General features: G+C 66.0%; 2 protein-coding genes across 5 annotated transcripts; one reads left to right on the forward strand and one right to left on the reverse strand.

Annotated features, from left to right (window-relative positions):
• On the forward strand, positions 1 to 5,925 carry SYTL1 (synaptotagmin like 1). The gene is made up of 14 exons (XM_062190050.1): positions 1 to 191; positions 1,036 to 1,184; positions 1,846 to 1,918; positions 2,003 to 2,048; positions 2,398 to 2,467; positions 2,648 to 2,739; positions 2,892 to 3,005; positions 3,229 to 3,395; positions 3,672 to 3,768; positions 3,995 to 4,153; positions 4,410 to 4,488; positions 4,606 to 4,705; positions 5,402 to 5,607; positions 5,742 to 5,925. The coding sequence occupies exons 1-14, from the start codon at positions 1 to 3 to the stop codon at positions 5,879 to 5,881; spliced, it is 1,683 nt and encodes a 560-aa protein (XP_062046034.1). The 3' UTR covers positions 5,882 to 5,925.
• Positions 5,926 to 6,107: 182 nt separating this feature from the next.
• Positions 6,108 to 17,781, reverse strand: MAP3K6 (mitogen-activated protein kinase kinase kinase 6). Of its 4 annotated transcripts, none has more exons than XM_062190730.1 (29): positions 17,124 to 17,781; positions 16,006 to 16,145; positions 15,891 to 15,914; positions 15,428 to 15,618; positions 15,152 to 15,320; positions 14,768 to 14,874; positions 14,240 to 14,410; positions 14,026 to 14,138; positions 13,484 to 13,643; positions 13,119 to 13,281; positions 12,931 to 13,038; positions 12,754 to 12,803; positions 12,580 to 12,675; positions 12,373 to 12,460; positions 12,155 to 12,288; positions 11,722 to 11,849; positions 11,341 to 11,477; positions 10,922 to 11,027; positions 10,240 to 10,397; positions 9,948 to 10,140; positions 9,720 to 9,858; positions 9,250 to 9,409; positions 8,938 to 9,114; positions 8,597 to 8,702; positions 8,195 to 8,360; positions 8,000 to 8,112; positions 7,828 to 7,886; positions 6,490 to 6,566; positions 6,108 to 6,390 (listed from the first exon to the last, which is right to left on the reverse strand). In XM_062190730.1, exons 1-29 carry the CDS (start codon positions 17,464 to 17,466, stop codon positions 6,303 to 6,305), a joined length of 3,864 nt encoding a protein of 1,287 aa, XP_062046714.1. In that variant the 5' UTR covers positions 17,467 to 17,781; the 3' UTR covers positions 6,108 to 6,302. The 4 variants fall into 4 exon arrangements, 2 of the variants coding, with proteins under 2 accessions (XP_062046714.1, XP_062046713.1); XM_062190729.1 differs by having other exon boundaries at positions 7,828 to 7,901; XR_009865904.1 differs by lacking the exon at positions 6,108 to 6,390 and having other exon boundaries at positions 6,528 to 6,566; positions 7,828 to 7,901; positions 8,597 to 9,114.

A 17,781-nucleotide genomic window follows, 5' to 3' on the forward strand; every position in this document is an offset into this window, starting at 1 on the left:
ATGCCCCAGAGGGACCACTCGTCCCAAGAGGGTTCTTGGGCCCTGTCCTCAGTCCCCATGGCGCATGGGCCAGAGCCAGAGGCTGACGGACTGTTAGACCTCAGCTTCCTGACCGAAGAGGAGCAGGAGGCCATTGCCGACGTCCTCCGACGAGATGCCCGCCTGCGCCAGCTGGATGAAGGGCGGATCAGGTGAGGCCGGGGGCGGGGACTGAGCCAGGGCAGCCAGAGAGGCAGGAGCCTCAGGCGCGCGGGGGCTCCGGGGCCCACACCTTGTCAGGTGTCTCAGGGCGCCTTGGTTTCATCCTTTCGTCCCCTCTGCTGGGGGCCAGCTCAGAGCCCTCCAGGGTGGCCCCAGCTCCTTGCCATCCTTCTGCTTCCCGGCCTCCCGTCCTTCAGGACACCAGGCTGCTGCAGCTGGAGCTCTCTGCAGAGCAACGCCCCCAGTGCCTGGGGCAGGGGCCAGCTCCTGAGCCACGCCCACAGGCCTCCCTGATTGGGTCCTGCCAGGCTGAACCCCGCCCCCAACAGTCACTTGGGGCTCCCCAGTCCCTTCACTTCCAGGCCCTGCCTGGGGGTCCATCCTTGCTGTCAGGACACAGTGGCAGAAGAGCATGGGAGTCGCGACCAGAGTTGGGGCACAGAGACACCTGCTAGCCACGCGAGGTGGGGCACTTAGCTGAATGCCCTAGCACCACTCTCTTCATCTGTAAATGGGGTCGAGGACCCTACCTCAGAATTAATAGGATTACGCCAGAGTGGCCCACAGTCAGAACTGAAGAATCTTTTGGAAAATTCCAATTTGTCCTTTGAGAAGCAACTCAAGTGTCCTCTGGGCAGTCCTCCTGGGGTCCCCCCAGGCCGAGCTGGCCCCTCTCACATCTGTCCCGTAGCTCGCTTGTCCATTGTGGAGCAGGTCTCCCAGCAGCCGAGCTCCTGCAGAGCAGGGATCAAGTCGTGGCTGTAGGGTCCCTGCTCACTGGCAGGGAAGCTTGGTTGGGTGAGAAAGCAGCAGCCATGCCCTCTGCTCCTCCAGCAAGCTCCGTGCCTCGCTGACAGACCCCGGGCAGCTGAAGACCCAGACGGGGGACTGGTTCCAGGAAGCACGCTCCCAACGGCACCAGCATGCCCACTTTGGCCCCGACCTTGTCAGAGCCTCTATCCGCAGGAGGAAGACCACCAGGGGTGAGAGGAGACACCTCCCCACCAGGGGACAGGGCAAGCCTGGGCCAGGGGAGAGGGGAGACCCCCGGGGACAGGGCAATCCTGGGCCAGGGGTGAGGGGAGACCCCCAGGGACAGGGCAAGCCTGGGCCAGGGGTGAGGGGAGACCCCCAGGGACAGGGCAAGCCTGGGCCAGGGGTGAGGGGAGACCCCCGGGGACAGGGCAATCCTGGGCCAGGGGTGAGGGGAGACCCCCGGGCAGGGCAAGCCTGGGCCAGGGGTGAGGGGAGACCCCCGGGCAGGGCAAGCCTGGGCCAGGGGTGAGGGGAGACCCCCGGGGACAGGGCAAGCCTGGGCCAGGGGAGAGGGGAGACCCCCGGGGACAGGGCAAGCCTGGGCCAGGGGAGAGGGGAGACCCCCGGGGACAGGGCAAGCCTAGAGAAGGGGTGAGGGGAGACCCCCGGGGACAGCGCAAGCCTGGGCCAGGGGTGAGAGGAGACCCCGGCGGGGGCGGGGGGGACCTGGCAAGCCCGGACAGGGAAAGAGAAGATCCTGGCTGCAGCCCTGGGCGAGCACTGCCCCTCTGGGGGTTGCGGGAGTGGGCAGTGTCCCCAAGGGCCCTGGCCCTGAGTCGCAGGCAGACCTGAGAACGGGGCCTCATGGAACTCCACTCCCAGGCATAGGGGACCAGCCTCTGGGCAGCGATGGCGAGGCAGAGGCTGCTGGGAAAGAGACTGAAGAGGAGCCAGAGCCCAGGTAGGGAGGCGTCACTGGGAGCTGGGAGCAGGCACCTGCCAGTCCCGCTCCCTTCCCCTGAGAGCCACTCACCCTTACTGGCAGGCTCCCCACAGACGCCGCCCCTTCGGGGACACCCAGCGAGACTGAGGTGAGGAAGATGTGTGCCCAGCCCAGGGCAGAGCTGGAATGTGGGACCTCGGACACACCCCTTCCCTGCTCTGGGCCGCAGCGGGGTCCTTGGTAAAAGGGAGGCATGGGCACTGCCTGGGTGGGAGCCTCTGGAGCTGACTCTGCTCTCCTGCCCCAACCTGGGAGTCAGGCCGACGGGGGCAGGCCCGGCAGGCCCAACTGGTCCGGCAGCTGGTTACCGGCCCTGCCCAGAGGGCTGCTCTAAACCTTGAAGGGGGGCTAGCTGGCTGGGGCCTCTGACCTCTGACCCTAGTATGACCCTTGACCCCCCAGCCCTCTTGGCGACCTCTACCCCTTGCTTTCTTCAGGCACCGGATTTTTGTTTCCCATCTGTCCCGGCAGAAGCGTCAGATCTTGAGGGGCCCCAGACCCAGGCAGGTGAGTGGGTGCGCAGGGGGCGGGGCACACAGACGCTTGAGTTGTGGGTAGGGGAGACCCGTGTGGCCCACGGCAGCCCCGGGTCTTGAATCTGCAGGCGGCTGGGCCCGTAAACCAGCCGCTCCGACTTGGCTTAGGTGGGTGGAAAGGGGCGCACTCAGCAGCTCGTGTCCACCCCAGCCCCGGGCCAAGGGGGCTTGCAGGTCCACGCCCAGGAGGCGGACCCGGAGCTGGAGCCCGCGTCGCGGGGAGAGCCAGAGCCGGCGGCCCAGGTAGGCGGGAGCGGCCCGCGGCGGCTGTCAATACCTGGAGCGGACTCCGGGCGGGGCGTGCGCCTGCCCCGGGACGGAGAGCCCGCGGCGGCCCCAGCGCGATGGGGGAGGGAGGGCACAGGAGGGCGCCCCGTCACTTGCCGCCTGTCCAGAGCGAGGCGGCACCCGAGATCGTGGAGAACGGCGAAGAAGCCCCGGAGCCCGGCCCCTCCCTCGACCGCATGCTCAGCAGCAGCTCCTCGGTGTCCAGCCTCAGCTCCTCCACGGTGAGGCCGCGAGGAGAGGACCTGGGGGCGGACCTCAGCGCCCCGCGGCCACAGCCCTGCGCAGCCCTTGCTTGGGCCCTCCCTCGCCGGCGCTCCAGCCCCGCGCGCACGCCCTCGCAGCGCCCTTTGCCGCTTCGCTCACCTTGCGGGTCACCGCGCGCTCCCCGGGCCCCCGACGTGAGCCCCAGCACGCGGGCCCTGACTCGCGCACCTCGGCCCGCAGCTGAGCGGCAGCCAGATGAGCCTGGCGGGGGAGACGGAGGCCGGCGCCGTGCAAGTGCGCGGTTCCCTGCAGTTCGCGCTGCGCTACGAGCCCGACGCCGCCGAGCTGCGCGTGCAGGTGATCCAGTGCCAGGGCCTGGCCGCGGCCCGCCGCCGCCGCTCGGACCCGTGAGTGTCCAGCCCGGCCTGGCAGGGCGCAGGGTGCGGGGCGCAAGGCAGCGTCTCTCGCGCCCCTAGCAGCACCCGAGCCGGCGCCCCGTCCTGTTCCCTGGGCCAGTGGGGACTCAGGGAGCTAATGCCTCTGAAACGTTTAGCACGAGGCCTGGCACACAGGATGCGAAGTTCCGGACGGTGGCTGGGGAAGTGCCCAGGGCAGAAGGCTGGGAACAGGGGTGCGGGGAGGCAGCCTGGCCTCACCTCCCGTCCTCACCTCTCCCGCCCCAGCTACGTCAAAAGCTACCTCCTCCCGGATAAGCAGAGCAAGCGCAAGACAGCAGTGAGGAAACGGAATCTGAACCCCATCTTCAACGAGACTCTCCGGGTGAGGCTGCCTGGACGGGGCGGTCACCCATTACTGCAGAGCCGGCGGCAGGGGCAGCCAGTTTCCTCCGCTCTGCGGGAGGAGCGGCACGGAGGACCCCACCCCGCACCCCATAACCGGTTCCCCAGTGCGTCGGTCTGGTGGCGGCAGCGGCGGGGGTCCAGATCCCCACCCACCCCCAGGGATGCGCTTCGCGGGCCCCCTGAAGTGCCTTTCCTGTTCCCAGTACTCCGTCTCGCAGGCCGAGCTCCGCGGCCGCGTGCTGAGCCTGTCCGTGTGGCACCGCGAAAGCCTGGGCCGCAACATCTTTCTGGGAGAAGTGGAAGTGCCCCTGGACACGTGGAACTGGGACTCTGAGCCCACCTGGCTCCCCCTGCAGCCCCGGGTGAGGCAGCCGGGCCCGCGGGGGTTGGGGACAAGCTAATCTCCCGCCGCCTTCCGCCGAGCCTCCCCGGGGCCCCAGGCGGAAGGGCCGGGCCAGCACTGCACCAGGCTGCAGGCGCTAGCGTCCCTCCGACCTTTCTGCGGAGGCCCCGGCCCCTACAGACCCCGCCCTCCCCGCTGACCACACCCCCTTTGTGTCTGGCGGTACCACCCCTCGCGGCTCCCGTCCCACCCCTTGACCAGCGCACCTCTCGCAGGCCCCACCCTCTCCCGACGAGCTTCCCAGCCGCGGGCTGCTCTCCCTGTCCCTCAAGTACGTCCCCGCCGGCTCCGAGGGTGAGTGACCACCCCACGAGAGGCCTGTGGAGAGGTCTGGGAGAGGCCACGAGAGGTCTGGGAGGCGGGAGGCTCCCGTCCCGCGAGGCGCTGGACCTGAGCCGAGCCTGTCCGCAGGTGCGGGGCTGCCTCCGAGCGGGGAGCTGCACTTCTGGGTGAAGGGGGCGCAGGGCCTCGTGCCGCTGCGCGCAGGATCCCCGGACACTTACGTGCAGTGGTGAGCGCGGCGCCGCGGCTTCCCCTCCTCTGGCCCGCAGGGGCGCTCCCGGCCGCTGAGGAACCCCTGCCAACCACCTCTTAGCGGCCTGGCCTGGGCTTTGAGCTGGGAGCAAGGGCGAGGGGGCAGCTTGCGCAGAGGCCGGGAGTAGAATTCCTGCGTTTCGCGGTGACTGGCGCCTCTGGGGCGTGGAGAGCCGAGCTGAGGCTGAGAAGTTGCCGGGACCCCCTCCATGGAGACCGGGGAAGCTAGGCTGTGCTGCCTAGGACTTGTAGTTCAAAGCAAGCTCTGCGGGACCCCTCGGGCCCGCCCTCAGAGTGAAATGGAGTGGGCCAATCAGGTTCTGGATTCCCCCCCTGCTTAGGCCAGAGACATCTGAGCAAGAGCTGAGTTTGCAGAAAAGGTCCTGAGGCTTTGGAAACTTTAGAACCTACTTGGGGGAGGGGGCAGAGGGTCACTGAGCTAGGGAGTGGCAGAGCTGCACTGCAGGACCGCACCCTGGGGTCCCGCGTATGGGAGGTAGACATTCACAGCTGGGACACCTGGGAGGAAGCCGAGGCAAAGGTGCAGGGCACTGCGGGTTTGAAGCCAGGTCTCAAGCAGGACCCCGGGGACAGGGACGCGTGGGAGGGAGAACGGTAGGACCTGGTGACAGCTTGGCTCCAGGAAAGGTAAGGGTGGCCATCTGCCCCACAGCTTCGTGCTGCCGGATGACAGCCGGGCCAGCCGCCAGCGGACCAGGGTGGTGCGCCGCAGCCTCAGCCCCACCTTCAACCACACCATGGTCTACGACGGCTTCGGGCCCGCCGACCTGCGCCAGGCCTGCGCCGAGCTCTCCCTCTGGGACCACGGGGCCCTGGCCAGCCGCCAGCTGGGGGGCACACGCCTCAGCCTGGGTACCGGTAAGCCCAACAGCACCTTGGGCACTCCCCTGCCTCTCCTGAGCGCTGGTGTCCTCTGAGAACTGGGGGTCGCACCTGGGAACCCGAGGGCTCCAGCGTGGCCACTTCCTCCACCCCTGCCCACCCGCACACAGGCAGCAGCTATGGGCTCCAGGTGCCCTGGATGGACTCGACGCCCGAGGAGAAGCAGCTGTGGCAGGCGCTGCTGGAGCGGCCCTGCGAATGGGTGGACGGCTTGCTCCCCCTCAGAACCAACCTGGTCCCTAGGACGTAGCCGTGCCTGGCACCGCAGCCCCTGCCCTTGGCTACAGTCAATAAAGTGTGACCCGAGGGCCGTGAGAGGCGCTGTCTGCTGGGAGAGGGGCGCGGCAGGGGCAAGGGGAGGGGCCGGCTTAAAGAGCCTTAGACTTAGACACAGAGACCTCAGGGGGCTGGGGAGCCCCCACCCGACACACACACACACACACACACACACCCCACGTTGCCAAGACGAGGGTACCAATGTGTTCTGTTTAATAGTCTTTGGTGATGCACAGTGTGTGCGGATTCCCCCCACTGGGGCGAGGCCTGGGCCCGACCTGGCCCCACCCGCCTGCCTTCCTCAGTTGCCCAGGTCCTGGGACGGAAGTGTGAGAAGCTGCCTGGCTCTTCTGTATTCACGCATCCGTGCTCGGTGCTGCCCCAGAGGCCCTCAGTCAGCCTTCCCGGGGCCCAGGGGTAACCGGCGTGGATCCTGCTCGCTGTGCCAAGATGGCTCTCCAGATCCGGCACACCATCCCTCCCCTGGAGGCAGAGACTCGGTGTGGCTGGGCTCTCTCTGGAATCCACCGTCCTCCCGAGGCCCTGCGGTTTCCAGGGAGCAGGCCAGCGGCGGGGATGTACCTGATGCGGGTGTAGACGAGGTCGTCTCGAGTGGCGCAGGTAAGCAGGGTGTGCAGGGTGAAACTGTGGCTCAGCAGCTGCTTATGGACAAAGCCCCATGGAAAGAGGAAGAGAGAAAATTACAGAGATTGAGCAAGGCAGAAAATACAAGTGCTGCCAAGGGTACAGAGAAAGAGGGACTCTGGTGCACTGTTGGTGGGAACTGAAGTTAGTACAGGCATCATGGGAAGACGGCATAGCTGGTGAAGCTGCCACCTGCAGTGCCGGCATCCCACATGGGTACCAGTTCAAGTCCTGGATGCTCCACTTCCTATCCAGCTCTCTGCTAATGGCCTGGGAAAGCAGTAGAAGACTGCCCAAGTGCTTGGGTCCCTGCACCCATGTGGGAGACCTGGAAGAAGCTCCTGGCTCCTAACTTTGTATTGGCTCAGCTCTGGCCATTATAGCCATCTGGGGCATGAACCAGTGGATGGAAGACCTCTCTCTTTCTGCCTCTGCCTCTCCGTAACTCCGCCTTTCAAGTAAATAAATAAATATAAAAAAAAAAAAAAACAACTAGATGTGGAATGCCAGCATCCTATGTGGGCACTGGTTTGAGGCCTGGCTGTTCCACTTCTGACCCAGCTCCCTGCTAATGCACCTAGGAAAGCAGTTTAAGATGGCCCACATGCTTCAGTCCCTGCACCCATGTGGGAGACCCGGAAGAAGCTCCTGGCTCCTGGCTTTGGCCCAGCCCAGCCCCGGCCATTAAAGCTCTCTCTTTAATGTCTCTCTGTCTCTCCCTTTCTCTGTCACATATATCCGAGGTGATATATGTGCCAATTATCCTGGCCATTACAAATTGTATGCATTTTATGAAGTAGCACACTGTACCCAATAATTTAAGATGTGCCCATAGACCCAGGCACTGGCTGCATTCTATCAGTAGGTTAAGCCACAGCTTGGGATGCCAGCATCCCTATCGGAGTGCCCGACTGGGGTCCTGGCTACCCCAAACTACCAATCCAGCTTCCGGATAGTGCGCCTGGGAAGCAGCACATCTCGTGCTTGGGTTCCCAGCTCCTGGCTTTGGTCTGGCTAGCCCTAGCTGTTACAGGCATTTGGGATGTCAACCAGCAGATGGAGGATTCTCTCTCTCTCTCTCTTTCTCAGCAGTTCACATTCCTTTCTGGGCCTCAGTTTTGTCGTCTGTACAGTGGGAGAGCATACTAAGTACTCTTCCAGTATTGAAATGTTCTGCATCAGAGGAAAAAGTCATTAGCTGAAAGATGGAAGGAGAGGATAACGAGTCGTCTGGGGGTGAGGGTGGTCAGGGAGAGTCAGTATTCTCTTCCTCACCGTTTGGATGGTCCCTGAATCCACGCGCAGTTCCTGGAGCCACTGGACCAGGCTCTCATCTATAGTGAGAGCACCTGTCAGGAAGTCAGGTGATGAGCCCCTGGCCCGGGGACCTCCCACGATAAAGTTGCCTGGCACCCACCGCGGGCGTTCCGTGATCGGTTCCGCTCACCTGGGGGCCCGGAGGCCAGGGCCCAGGTCCCAGCCTCCTCGTTCACCCGCTGCAGAGCCCGCTGCACCAGGTTCTGGCACTCGCGCTCCTTCTCCACAAGGACATCGCGAAGCCTGGGGGAGAGCAGAAGGCGTGGCGGGGGAGGCGTGGGTCGAAGCCCATGCAGAGGCTCCGAGCGACCCTCGGGGGCTTTACCTGTCCGTCTCGGCTCGCAGGAGACCCAGCTGCACTATCAGGGGCGGGGGCCCCTGCGTGGGCTCCCCCGGGAGCGGGCTCAGCCGGATCGTGGTCTCCTGCTGCTGCGGGGACTGCTCTTTCCCCGACTCCGCTGACCTCGGCGAGCCTGCCTCCTTCTCCACCTCTGTAACCCCAGTTCGGCGAGCTCAGACCGGGTGCAGAAGCCGCGCGGGGTCCCCAAACCCCAACGGGACAGTCGCACTGCAGGGAGCCCAGCCCTGGGCAGGGGCCAGCCCCGGAGCCGCCCACTTGGCCACGACCCCACCGGCTCCCACCAAGCACGCCTCTAGGCCCAGTTCCGTGTTCGCCTTGCCCCCCTTCGCCCGGCCACACCCTCGCTGGCCCCGCTCCCGCTCGCACCTGGGACCAGCACTGCCAGGGCTGCCCGGACGGCGCGGCTGAGCAGTGAGTCCAGCACGAACATCCAGTGCGGGCGGATCTGGCGCCTGCGGAGGATCTCCTTCACCTGGGGACAGAGGGAAGGCGCGGCTGGGATGGCTGAGCCTCAGACAAGAAGTGAGGCTTGAGGTGCAAAGGGCTGGTAAGTCTTCTGCGGAGGCCAGCGGGTTTGGGGCCAAGGGAGGGGCTGGGAAGCTAGGACTGGGCAGAGGGCCCCAGCCATCTTCACGGAGACGCGGCATCCAGGAGCATCCTGTCCCGACACGCCCCCAGACGCGGGATCCGCGAGAAACCGCCCTCACCGCATCCGGGAAGGCGAAGAGCGGGCCGTGCAGAAGTGTAGGCCCCAGGCCCCGGGCCCGCAGCTGCCCTTGCAGCGCCCGCAGCTCCTGGGCCAGCTGCCGGCGGTTGGGAGTGCGGATGTGGGCTCCGAGGCAGCGCAGCAGCTGTTCCACATGGGTCCGGTCCAGACGGGAACCCTGAGAAGGAAGGCAGAGGTCGTCAGCGGATGTTCGCACCCGAGCTGGAGAGACGCTGGGGTTGGGGCAGCCCATCAATGCCAGGCAGGCCTGCCGGTGCTCAACCACCAGGGGGCGGTGGGGCGCGCCGCCCACCTGCTCCTTCTCCCCACGCAGACTCTCCGCCAGCTCGGGCAGCTCCTGCTCCAGCACCGCCGCCAGCATGGCCCGGCGCTTGCTCTCCTGGTGCAGCAGGCTGAGCCCCGAGCTCTCCTCCGAGGGCGTGGGCTCCTCCACCCCTGGCTCCTCGGGCACCCTGGGCGCAACGAGGGGCGGTGGATGGAGGGCGCGCAGCAGCACCGTCCAGCCACCTCTGCCCCAGGCTTGGAATCCTGGCTGTCACTTGTACGTCTACCCCAGAGGGATAAGAAGAGACAAGCCTGATGCTGAGGGGGCACAATGGGAGTAAAAGCATCTGGGAGAGGGCAAAGGGCAGAGCTAAGCACCAAATGTCACCCCTGCAAGTGATCACGGTGCCCAGGCCCCCAAGAAGGGCTTTTTCTGGAAGGAGTACAAGGGCTTAAAAAAAATCCAAGGGAAGCCACCCCAGGACCCTCGGCTCTCACCGGAGCTGGCTGGTGCCGCCATAACTGAGGCAGCGCTTCGGGGGGCTGGCGGAGCCCTGAGGGGGTGCCTGAGGACTTGGGAATGTCTGGGACTGGGTGGCTGAGTCAGCTGAAGGAGTGGGGCTGGCCGCAGGGACTCCTGAGGGAGGCAGTGACAAGGCTGTCATCTGGGTGCCGCCTCGGCCGGCTCATCTCCCGCCTCCCCCTGCTCCCTCCACCGCACAGCACCTGAGGGCTGGAGAGATGGCTGGGGGGAGCTAGGGCTGCGACTTCTCTTCCCAGGCTGCAGGAAGGGGTCCCCCAGCAGTGCCTGGGCACTGGCTCGCAGCCGGGGGTCCGGCTCAAAAGTTCGAAGGAGGAAGGCTTGAGCCTCGGCCGACAGAGAGGCAGGCATTGGTGGGTGCACCTTGTACATGCCCACCTGGCGGAGGGGGCAGAGGGCAAACAAAGGTCAAGATTGGAGGTGTTCAGGCTGGCCCTGCCCACCTCCTTTGGCCAGGCCCTGAGAGAGGGGTCTCACCTGAAACATGGCAGCCTGTGGGCTCCCTAGCTCGTGGAAAGGTGGGCGGCCTGTGGCCATCTCGATCACCGTGCAGCCCAGCGACCAGATGTCAGCTGCCTTCCCATACCCACGTGGGCCCTGGTCAATGATTTCTGGGGCCATGTACTGCAGGGTCCCTAGGACGGGAGCAGGAGCAATGATGCCCACCTAGACTTTATCGTGGGCGAGGGGGACTCCATCACCTGGCTGCCTGCACCTGTACTGAACCTACCATCCAAGACAGACCCTAGCACCACCCTGGTCATCAACGCTCTGTCCTGAATTTCATCACCCACCCTACTAGGCTCCATCACCCCTCCTAAGCTCCATCGCCTTCATGGACTCTAGCACCCACAGGAGCCTTTCACCATACAGGCGCGACTGCATCATCCCCACCCCCCAAACTCTGTCGCCTCTCTGTCCTCTACCACTCAGCTTGGCCTGCGTCAGCATGTCTGGGCTCCATCTCAGGTGCTAAGCTCAATTTCATGTCCAAGTTCTACTTTGAGATCCCATCACTTCACCCCCGGGCTAATCACCTGCCCTGGGTTCCACACTCCCCCACACCCTCCCTAACACTGTAACTCCATGGGAAACCTCAGTCCCTGGTGGCTCCAGTTCTGCTCCAGGCAGCATGCCACTCACCCCCGCCACCTGTTACCTGTGAAGGTCTCAGCACAGGGTGTGATGCCCGCCAGCCGCTTGGAGGTGCCAAAGTCAGAAATCTTGAGCAGGCCACTGAAGGTGTTGATCAGCACATTGTCTCCCTAGTTGGAGGTCACACAGTGCTCAAGTGGACACTGGGCTGGGTCCCTGACCCCAGAACCGGACCCTCTTCTTGGGATCCCATTGCATGGGAATCCCAGCCTCCATCCACCTCCTCCTGCCATCATCCCACTTCTACGGCCCTCGGGGAGCTGGCATCGGGGCTGCTTTCAGACCCAAACTTCTCTCCTCTCCTGAGCCTCTCTGATGAGTTTCCCACCCTTTTGCAAAAGGTCTGCCCACATGATGGAAAACGCCAGCCTCCGTGTGGGACTGCGGCAAGCCGAGGCCGGCCAGCCACCGGACCTACCCTACCTTGATGTCGCGGTGCACAATGTGGTTGTCATGCAGGTAGCTGAGACCCTGCAGGATCTGGCGGGTGTAGAAGCTGATGGTGCTCTCGTTGTCCTTCAGGGGCCCCCACACTGACCGCAGCAAGGAGGACAGGCTGCCTGGGCAGATGCAGGTCACCATCTTGGAACCACTGCCCCCGCCCGCACATCTCTGCTCAGGGCCCAGTCACACCCATGCCACCGCCCAGACTCCATCTCCCAGCGCCACTCCCTCAGCTAATTGTGGGCTACACCACGCACCCACGCGAGGCTTCATCTGCCCCCAGGGCTGTCCACCCCTTGCCCGGCTCCACCCCCGCGCCCCACGCCTCAGGTTTCATCCCCATCCCACGCAGACAGGTACCTCCAGGCACTTCCTCCATGAAGATCTTGAGATAGCCGCCCTGGCTGGCGGAGCCCAAGTAGCGCACGATGTTCTTGTGGCGCAGGCGTTTGTGAAGCGCGATCTCTTCGTGCAGGGGCTGAGAGAACCTGCGGGAGGTAGAGAAGGCCGGCGCGGGCGCCTTGGGGCCGCTAGGTTCACCCCGCCCCCGCCCCCGCCCCCGCCCCAGCCGAGCCCCGCCCCCAGGGCCCGCCCCGCCCACGCGCCCCTCCTCACAGCCCCGCCCGCACTGTCCCTGCCGTGTGGCCCACGGACCCCGGCTCACAGCGCGGGGACTCGCGGGTCCTAGGAGCCCGCCCACTCGGCGTTCACCATCAGGCTCCGCCCGAGCCCCGCCCACCCGGGGGCCGCGAGCCCTCCGCCCGGTCCTCCAGGCCCGCCGCGCGCTCCGCACCTGCGGTCCCGCTCCGGGATCTCCTTGATGGCGATGCGGACCCGCGTGTGCCGCTCGCGGCCCGCGTACACCACCCCGTACGTGCCCTTGCCCAGCACGAGCCGCTCGCCGCTCTCCGTGTACTCATAATCAAACTGGGGCGCAGGGTGACAACGGGGCTCAGCAGAGTCCGCAGCCCTTCGCCCTCCCGCAGCCCCCAGGCCCACGCACGTCCTCACCTCCAGCACCTCCCCCACGCCCTCCGCCTCCTCTGCGGGCGTCGAGGCGTTCGCATGGGTCACCAAGGCCTGAATCAGGCCGCAGAACCTGAGGGCGAAGGAGGTCAGACGGGAGCCGCCCCCTTCTGGGCCGCAAGCAGCTGGGGGCCCTCGAGGCTCCCTTTCCTCCCTCACCCACCCCCCCGCCCCCTCCGGGAGGCTGCGCACCACTGGCAGTGCCCCACGCTGGGGAAGCACAGCTGCACGTCCTGAGCCGGCGGCAGTGCGTAGAGGAAGCAGCAGCGCTCGTCCCGCTTGGAGGCGCTGGCAAGGGATGGGAAACCCGTGAGAGCTGGGCCCAGCGGGCAGCGCTCCCCCGCCGCTCCCAGGTGCCCTGCTCACCTGACCCCACAGATGGAGGCGACTGGGAAGGTCCAGCCGGAAGGATCGCCCTTGGGGAGAAGGGGAGTTTGACAGAGGGCACCCCGGGGAACCGAGAGGGGTCTGGGGGTGGGCGAAGGGCAGGAGGAGAGGGAAGAGGTGTGTAGAGGTGAGTCAGGGGCTCAGCGGTGACGTCACCTGGGTCTCCGGCTCCAGCAGGCTCAGGGCCACTGCCTTCACCAGGGCCTCGCCCTGGACCTCCAGCCTCGCGGGCAGCAGCACCTTGCTCATCTCCACCACGAGCACCTACAGGCGGTGTGGAAGAGAGGTCAGGCAGGAGGGGCTCGGCCTCTCTCCCGGGGGACCCCCCGCCCCAAGGACCTCACTGAGCACTGGTTTCCGGGAGGAGCGGCCGTCTTGAGAGACTGGCAGGACTGCAGCAAGAAATGCAGCCAGAAGTGGGCGCGGCGTGGGGGGCCGCCGGGGGGCTCAGGCGTGGGTCTGAAGTGCTGATAGAGCAGGAAGGTCTCCATCACCGACACCAGGTACCTGCAGGACAGCCTTGGCCTCAGCTCGGCCGGGCACCAGCCAGCACTGCCGCGGACATAGCCAGAACGTGGGCACTGGGTGCCATGGGCACAAGTCTGGAGCCGCCAGGTCATGGACTCTGGGTTCAGGCTGGGATGCCAAGGACATGGGTGCAGCAGCCAACGGCCCAGGCCAGGCCGGGACCACAAAAGAGGCCACCTACCATATGGGGGCATTGAGCTTGTACAGCTGCTCTGCGGCCAGTACCACCTGCGTGGAGTCATTGGCGAGGATCTGGGCTCCCAGGTAAAAACCTACATCCCAGTAATACTGCATCTTCTCCACGCAGCCCTTGCGGGCCAGAAGGCAGCCCAGTTTCATGCCTGGGGGGAGAAGCATGGGGTCCAGTGAGTGGCTGTAGGCAAAAGGGGTGAGGCCCAGGGTGCGCCACACCACGTATGGGGGCTTGAAGCTGGATGTGGGTCAAAAGTTAAGTGTGGCAGGATCTCAGGACCTGGGGCACCGGTGAGGGACTGGGTAAGCAGAGGTGGAATTCAGCGAGCAGTGAACACGGGAGTAGGCCTGGGGGCAGCCGTGGGCTCAAGGGCTCCTGAGGGCCCAGGACAGGTATGGGGAGGGACCCAGGAGTGGATATGGGCAGAAAGGCCCCAAGGGATAAACTCAGTCCTAGCACCTGGCCAGTGTCCTTCCCAGGCCCTGCTGCATCCCTGTTGGTGGGGGCCGGGAGCTGGGATCTGGGCTCACCTATAAGCTGGAGCTCCTCGGAGTCTTCAAAGTGCTGGCCGGCAGCCATGAGCAGCACAGCTGCGTTGATGCCTGAGTGCAGGCTGGGCTCCATGTCGAAAGCCTTGCGGTACCTGGCACGCGGGTGGCGGACACAGGGCTGCACCGCCACGCACGGCCTGTCCCCCGTCCCTCCAGCTCAGCCCACTGTCCTCCACTCACGTGGCCCGCTTACCAGTGATAGGCCTGCTCCAGGTACCCAGCGTCCCGGAAGCCGGAGCTGAAGAACATGTCCTTGTAGACACGGCCGCACATGCAGTACAGGTCGGGCGCCACGGAGCCCTCACACTGCACGAGCGGCAGCAGCACAGCCAGCGCCTTCTCCCGGTCCCCGGGCCTGTTCCTCCTAGGCGAGGGGGAGGGGCTGAAGAGCTGCCTGCCTGAGAGTTCTGACACCCCCCTCCAGGGACCCCGAGACCTGAACACCAGGGGCTCTTCTGGGACTCAAAACAACAGTGACCCTGGTCAGCACTGACCTCTCCCCGGGTAGTGGCTCCAGAGCACGGTGATAGTGGCAGTGGCTCTGGGGAGCAGTGGCCTTGGACGGCTGCAGCCACACCGAGTGCAGTGCCACCTCCCCTGGCCCCAGCAGGCAGCAGGAGCTCAGAACAACCTCGAGCAGGTCCCTGCACTGCAGGGGGCCCGCACAGCTAGGAGTGGGCCCTCGGTGTGGCCCCGCCGCGAGCCTTGCTCTGCCACTCACCGGTTGAGGGCAAAGGTGTAGTGGAAGCATACATTGTGCTGCTCAGCCACGTCACAGGTGGGCAGAGCCTGCAGCGTCTCCACCAGCTCGATGATGGCCGAGTAGTCCTGGGCAAGAGAGCAGCCAGCGCCGGCATGATGGAAAAGCTGTGAGCTGAGGTCCCGTCCTACCCTGCCAGGCCACCTGCCCACCCACCAGCCTCTGTGCGCCTCCCAGGGCCAGCAGGCATAGCAGACACCACGCTGTGTGCCCCACGCTGGCTGTTCCCAATCTCCCCAGGAGGCAGTGGCCTGACCAAGCCCTCTCACAAACAAGGACACTGAGGCACGGGGAGGTTCCAGTGGCGCAGCCAGGAGCCCGGCTGCGTTTCCGAACATGGGGCACCTGCACGTCTCGGTAGGACAGCAGCAGGTTCATGACGATGTCCGGGCTCAGCAGCTCCACGCTGTCCAGTCTCTGCTGCAGGCGGGCCAGCTCCTGCCGCAGCCGCTGCCCGCTGAAGCGCTCCCGTGCCTGGCGGATGTCCTGCCGAATGGTCTCCCGGAAGTAGCCACTGAAGTCCAGGGCAGGAGAGGGAGAGAGAGGATGGAGGGGCCTGGCCCTCAGCCCACTGTGCCCTCGCCAGCCTCTCCGGGTGCCCCTCCCGCTGGCCCCTGTTACCAAGAGTCTGTGGGGGTGGCCTCCAGCAGGCGGGCGAGCCGGCCCACCAGGGGAGTGAGCAGGGCCTCAGTGCCCACGCCCGCCTGGACCAGCCCGTCGGCCAGGCCCCTCAGGAGGCCTGCATCACCACACAGCACCCGACCAGTGGCCGTCACCACATAGGGGATCAGCGTGTAGCTGCCAACGCAATCCTGGTGGGAGGGAGGCAGGAATCAGTGGGGGTCAGAGGTCAGCACTAGTGGAGAGAGGGCAGCGATAGGGTCAGAGGTCAACGCCAAGGGGCGGGGCTTGGAATAGCAGGAAAGAGGCGCACTTCATGAAAGGCGGCAACAGAGGGGCTCACGGATGGGGGGGTGCATTAGGGAGGTCAGAGGTAATGGAGGCCGCCAGGAAGATTCCCGGAGGTCCGAGGTCTCGGGAGGGGGGCAGAGGGCACGTGGAGTGAGGGGCGGGTTCTGCTCACCGAATTCTTCTGGAAAACATCTTCCTGCAAGAGGCACACGGTCAGACTGGTGTTCGGGCCCGCCGCCCCCGCCCCCGCCCCGCCCGCGCAGCCACACAGCCGCCTGGCCACCTACGCGCAGGGCCTGCAGGTCCGGGAGGTCGGCCTGGGAGCAGAGCAGCACGTTGTTGGTCATGCTGAAGCTCTCCCGCACGCCAAGGTGGTAGAACAGGGAGGGCTGCGCCAGGGAGCTGCTCACCTCCAGCACGGCCACGTCTGCCGGCACAGCGGGAGGCCCTGAGCGTGGCTGGGCCTGCCTGGCTGTGGGGTCCCAGCAGCACCCCCTTTGCTCCTGGCCTCGGTTTTCCCCTTCCAAGGCCCCTCAGGCTCCTTCGCAGAAGCGGCAGCTGTGGTGTTGCGGGAGAGGGGCTGGGCTCACCAGGCCGGGACCCCTCCTCACACTGTTCAGAGCCTCTGGGCACTGGGCATGGGGAAGGTTCCCCGGTCATCTGGGAGGCCACAGCTGTACAAAGCCACAAGTTCCCTGGCCTGGGTCCTCAACCCAGACTCTGGAAAGGGGCCGGCCTCATCAGTGCGTGTAGAGGACACCGCTAGCCTGTGTGTGTGTGTCTCTGTGTGTGTGTGTGCTCACAGCCCACACTCTGGGACAGCGACTGCAAGGGCCTGAGTCAACGCGAATACCATTTGTGTGTGTCCATGGCCGTCCGTGTCTGTGTGTCTCGTGGGTGGGTCGGCCTTCGTTTTAGCCTGAGATTTCGTGGACATCCAGGAAGCGCTGCCCGCGGACGAATAAGCACCGGACAGGACCCCGGGGTTGGCAGGAGGAAGGGGTGGCCCGCTAGGGAACAGCCGCCTTCTGGCTCCGCCTCGCCTCGCCTCCGCTCACTCTGAGCTGCGGGGGCTGCGTTAGGATCCCCAGACGCCAGTCCCTCGGGTTAGGCCCCTTGCTCTAGTCCAAGCTTCCTTCCCAGGATTAGGACTCCAGAGCCCCGCCCCCTGAGAGTCCAAAGCCCCGCCCCTCGCCCCGCCCCATCGTAGGAGCCCAGCCTGGAACCCTCGGTCCCATCCCGAACTCCGGCCACCTGAGACCCCCTAGGTCCCCCCGTTGTCACAGCCCCGCCTGAAGTCCTCCAGCCTTAGCTAACCCTAAGCCCCCGCCGTGGCCCCGCCCCGGAATCGCGGAACCACGCCCATCCGCCCGGCCCCGGCCCCGCCCCCGGCGCGCGCGCTCACCCGCGTTGTAGAAGGAGTCGAGCGCGGCCGTGTCGCCCAGCGCCAGCGTCCCGAAAGGCAGGGTGCGCAGCTGCGGCGGCGGCCGCGGTCCCGGGAGCTGCGCGCAGGCCTCGCGCAGGCAGCGCAGCGGCAGCGGCTCCGCCTCGGCTCCGGCCCCGGGCTCCACCCCGGGCCGCGGCTCCCGAGTCAGCACGTAGACCACTCTGAGCGGCCGGCTCCGCGTGCAGCCCCGGCCCGGGGGCACAGTGGCCGGCCGGCCCCGGCTCAGCGCCTCGGCCAGCGGGTCCTGCCAGCAACTGCCCGCGCGCTCCAGGGGTCCGGACCGGGGGCACGGCCCCGCCATGCGAGGGCGCCGAGAGCCGGGAATCCCTGGCGGGGCAGGCACCTGGGGCTGCCGATCCCGGGATCCCGAGATCGGGAATCCAGTCGAGACTGGAGACTCTCCGACGGGACCTGGGGATCCAGAGTCCCGCCAGACGTCCCGTTCTGGAACTCTGGAGTCTGGGGGACCAATCTGAGCTCAGGCTTCCGAAGTCCCAAGGACCTGAGACCCGGGACACTCTGAGGCACCCGGAGATCGGCGGCTGGGAGCCCCAGGGGCGGTCCTGGGAGCCGGTCCGGCTGAGTCCGCCAGTCCTGTGGGAACGCCGCCGTCGCT

The sequence above is a fragment of the Lepus europaeus genome, chromosome 5 (genome assembly GCF_033115175.1).
Source record: "Lepus europaeus isolate LE1 chromosome 5, mLepTim1.pri, whole genome shotgun sequence".
NCBI lineage: Eukaryota > Metazoa > Chordata > Mammalia > Lagomorpha > Leporidae > Lepus > Lepus europaeus.

Bases quoted from the DNA above. Each gene is read 5' to 3' on its own strand.
- SYTL1 (XM_062190050.1), top strand. From the start codon at position 1: ATGCCCCAGAGGGACCACTCGTCCCAAGAGGGTTCTTGGGCCCTGTCC. The intron at 2,468-2,647 runs GTGAGTGGGTGC...TGTCCACCCCAG, and splicing joins GGGGCCCCAGACCCAGGCAG to CCCCGGGCCAAGGGGGCTTG. The intron at 3,006-3,228 runs GTGAGGCCGCGA...CTCGGCCCGCAG, and splicing joins CCAGCCTCAGCTCCTCCACG to CTGAGCGGCAGCCAGATGAG.
- MAP3K6 (XM_062190729.1), bottom strand. From the start codon at position 17,466: ATGGCGGGGCCGTGCCCCCGGTCCGGACCCCTGGAGCGCGCGGGCAGT. The intron at 10,141-10,239 runs GTGAGACCCCTC...CCCCTCCGCCAG, and splicing joins CACAGGCTGCCATGTTTCAG to GTGGGCATGTACAAGGTGCA. The intron at 8,361-8,596 runs GTGCGAGCGGGA...CTGGGGTTACAG, and splicing joins CCTGGCAGTGCTGGTCCCAG to AGGTGGAGAAGGAGGCAGGC.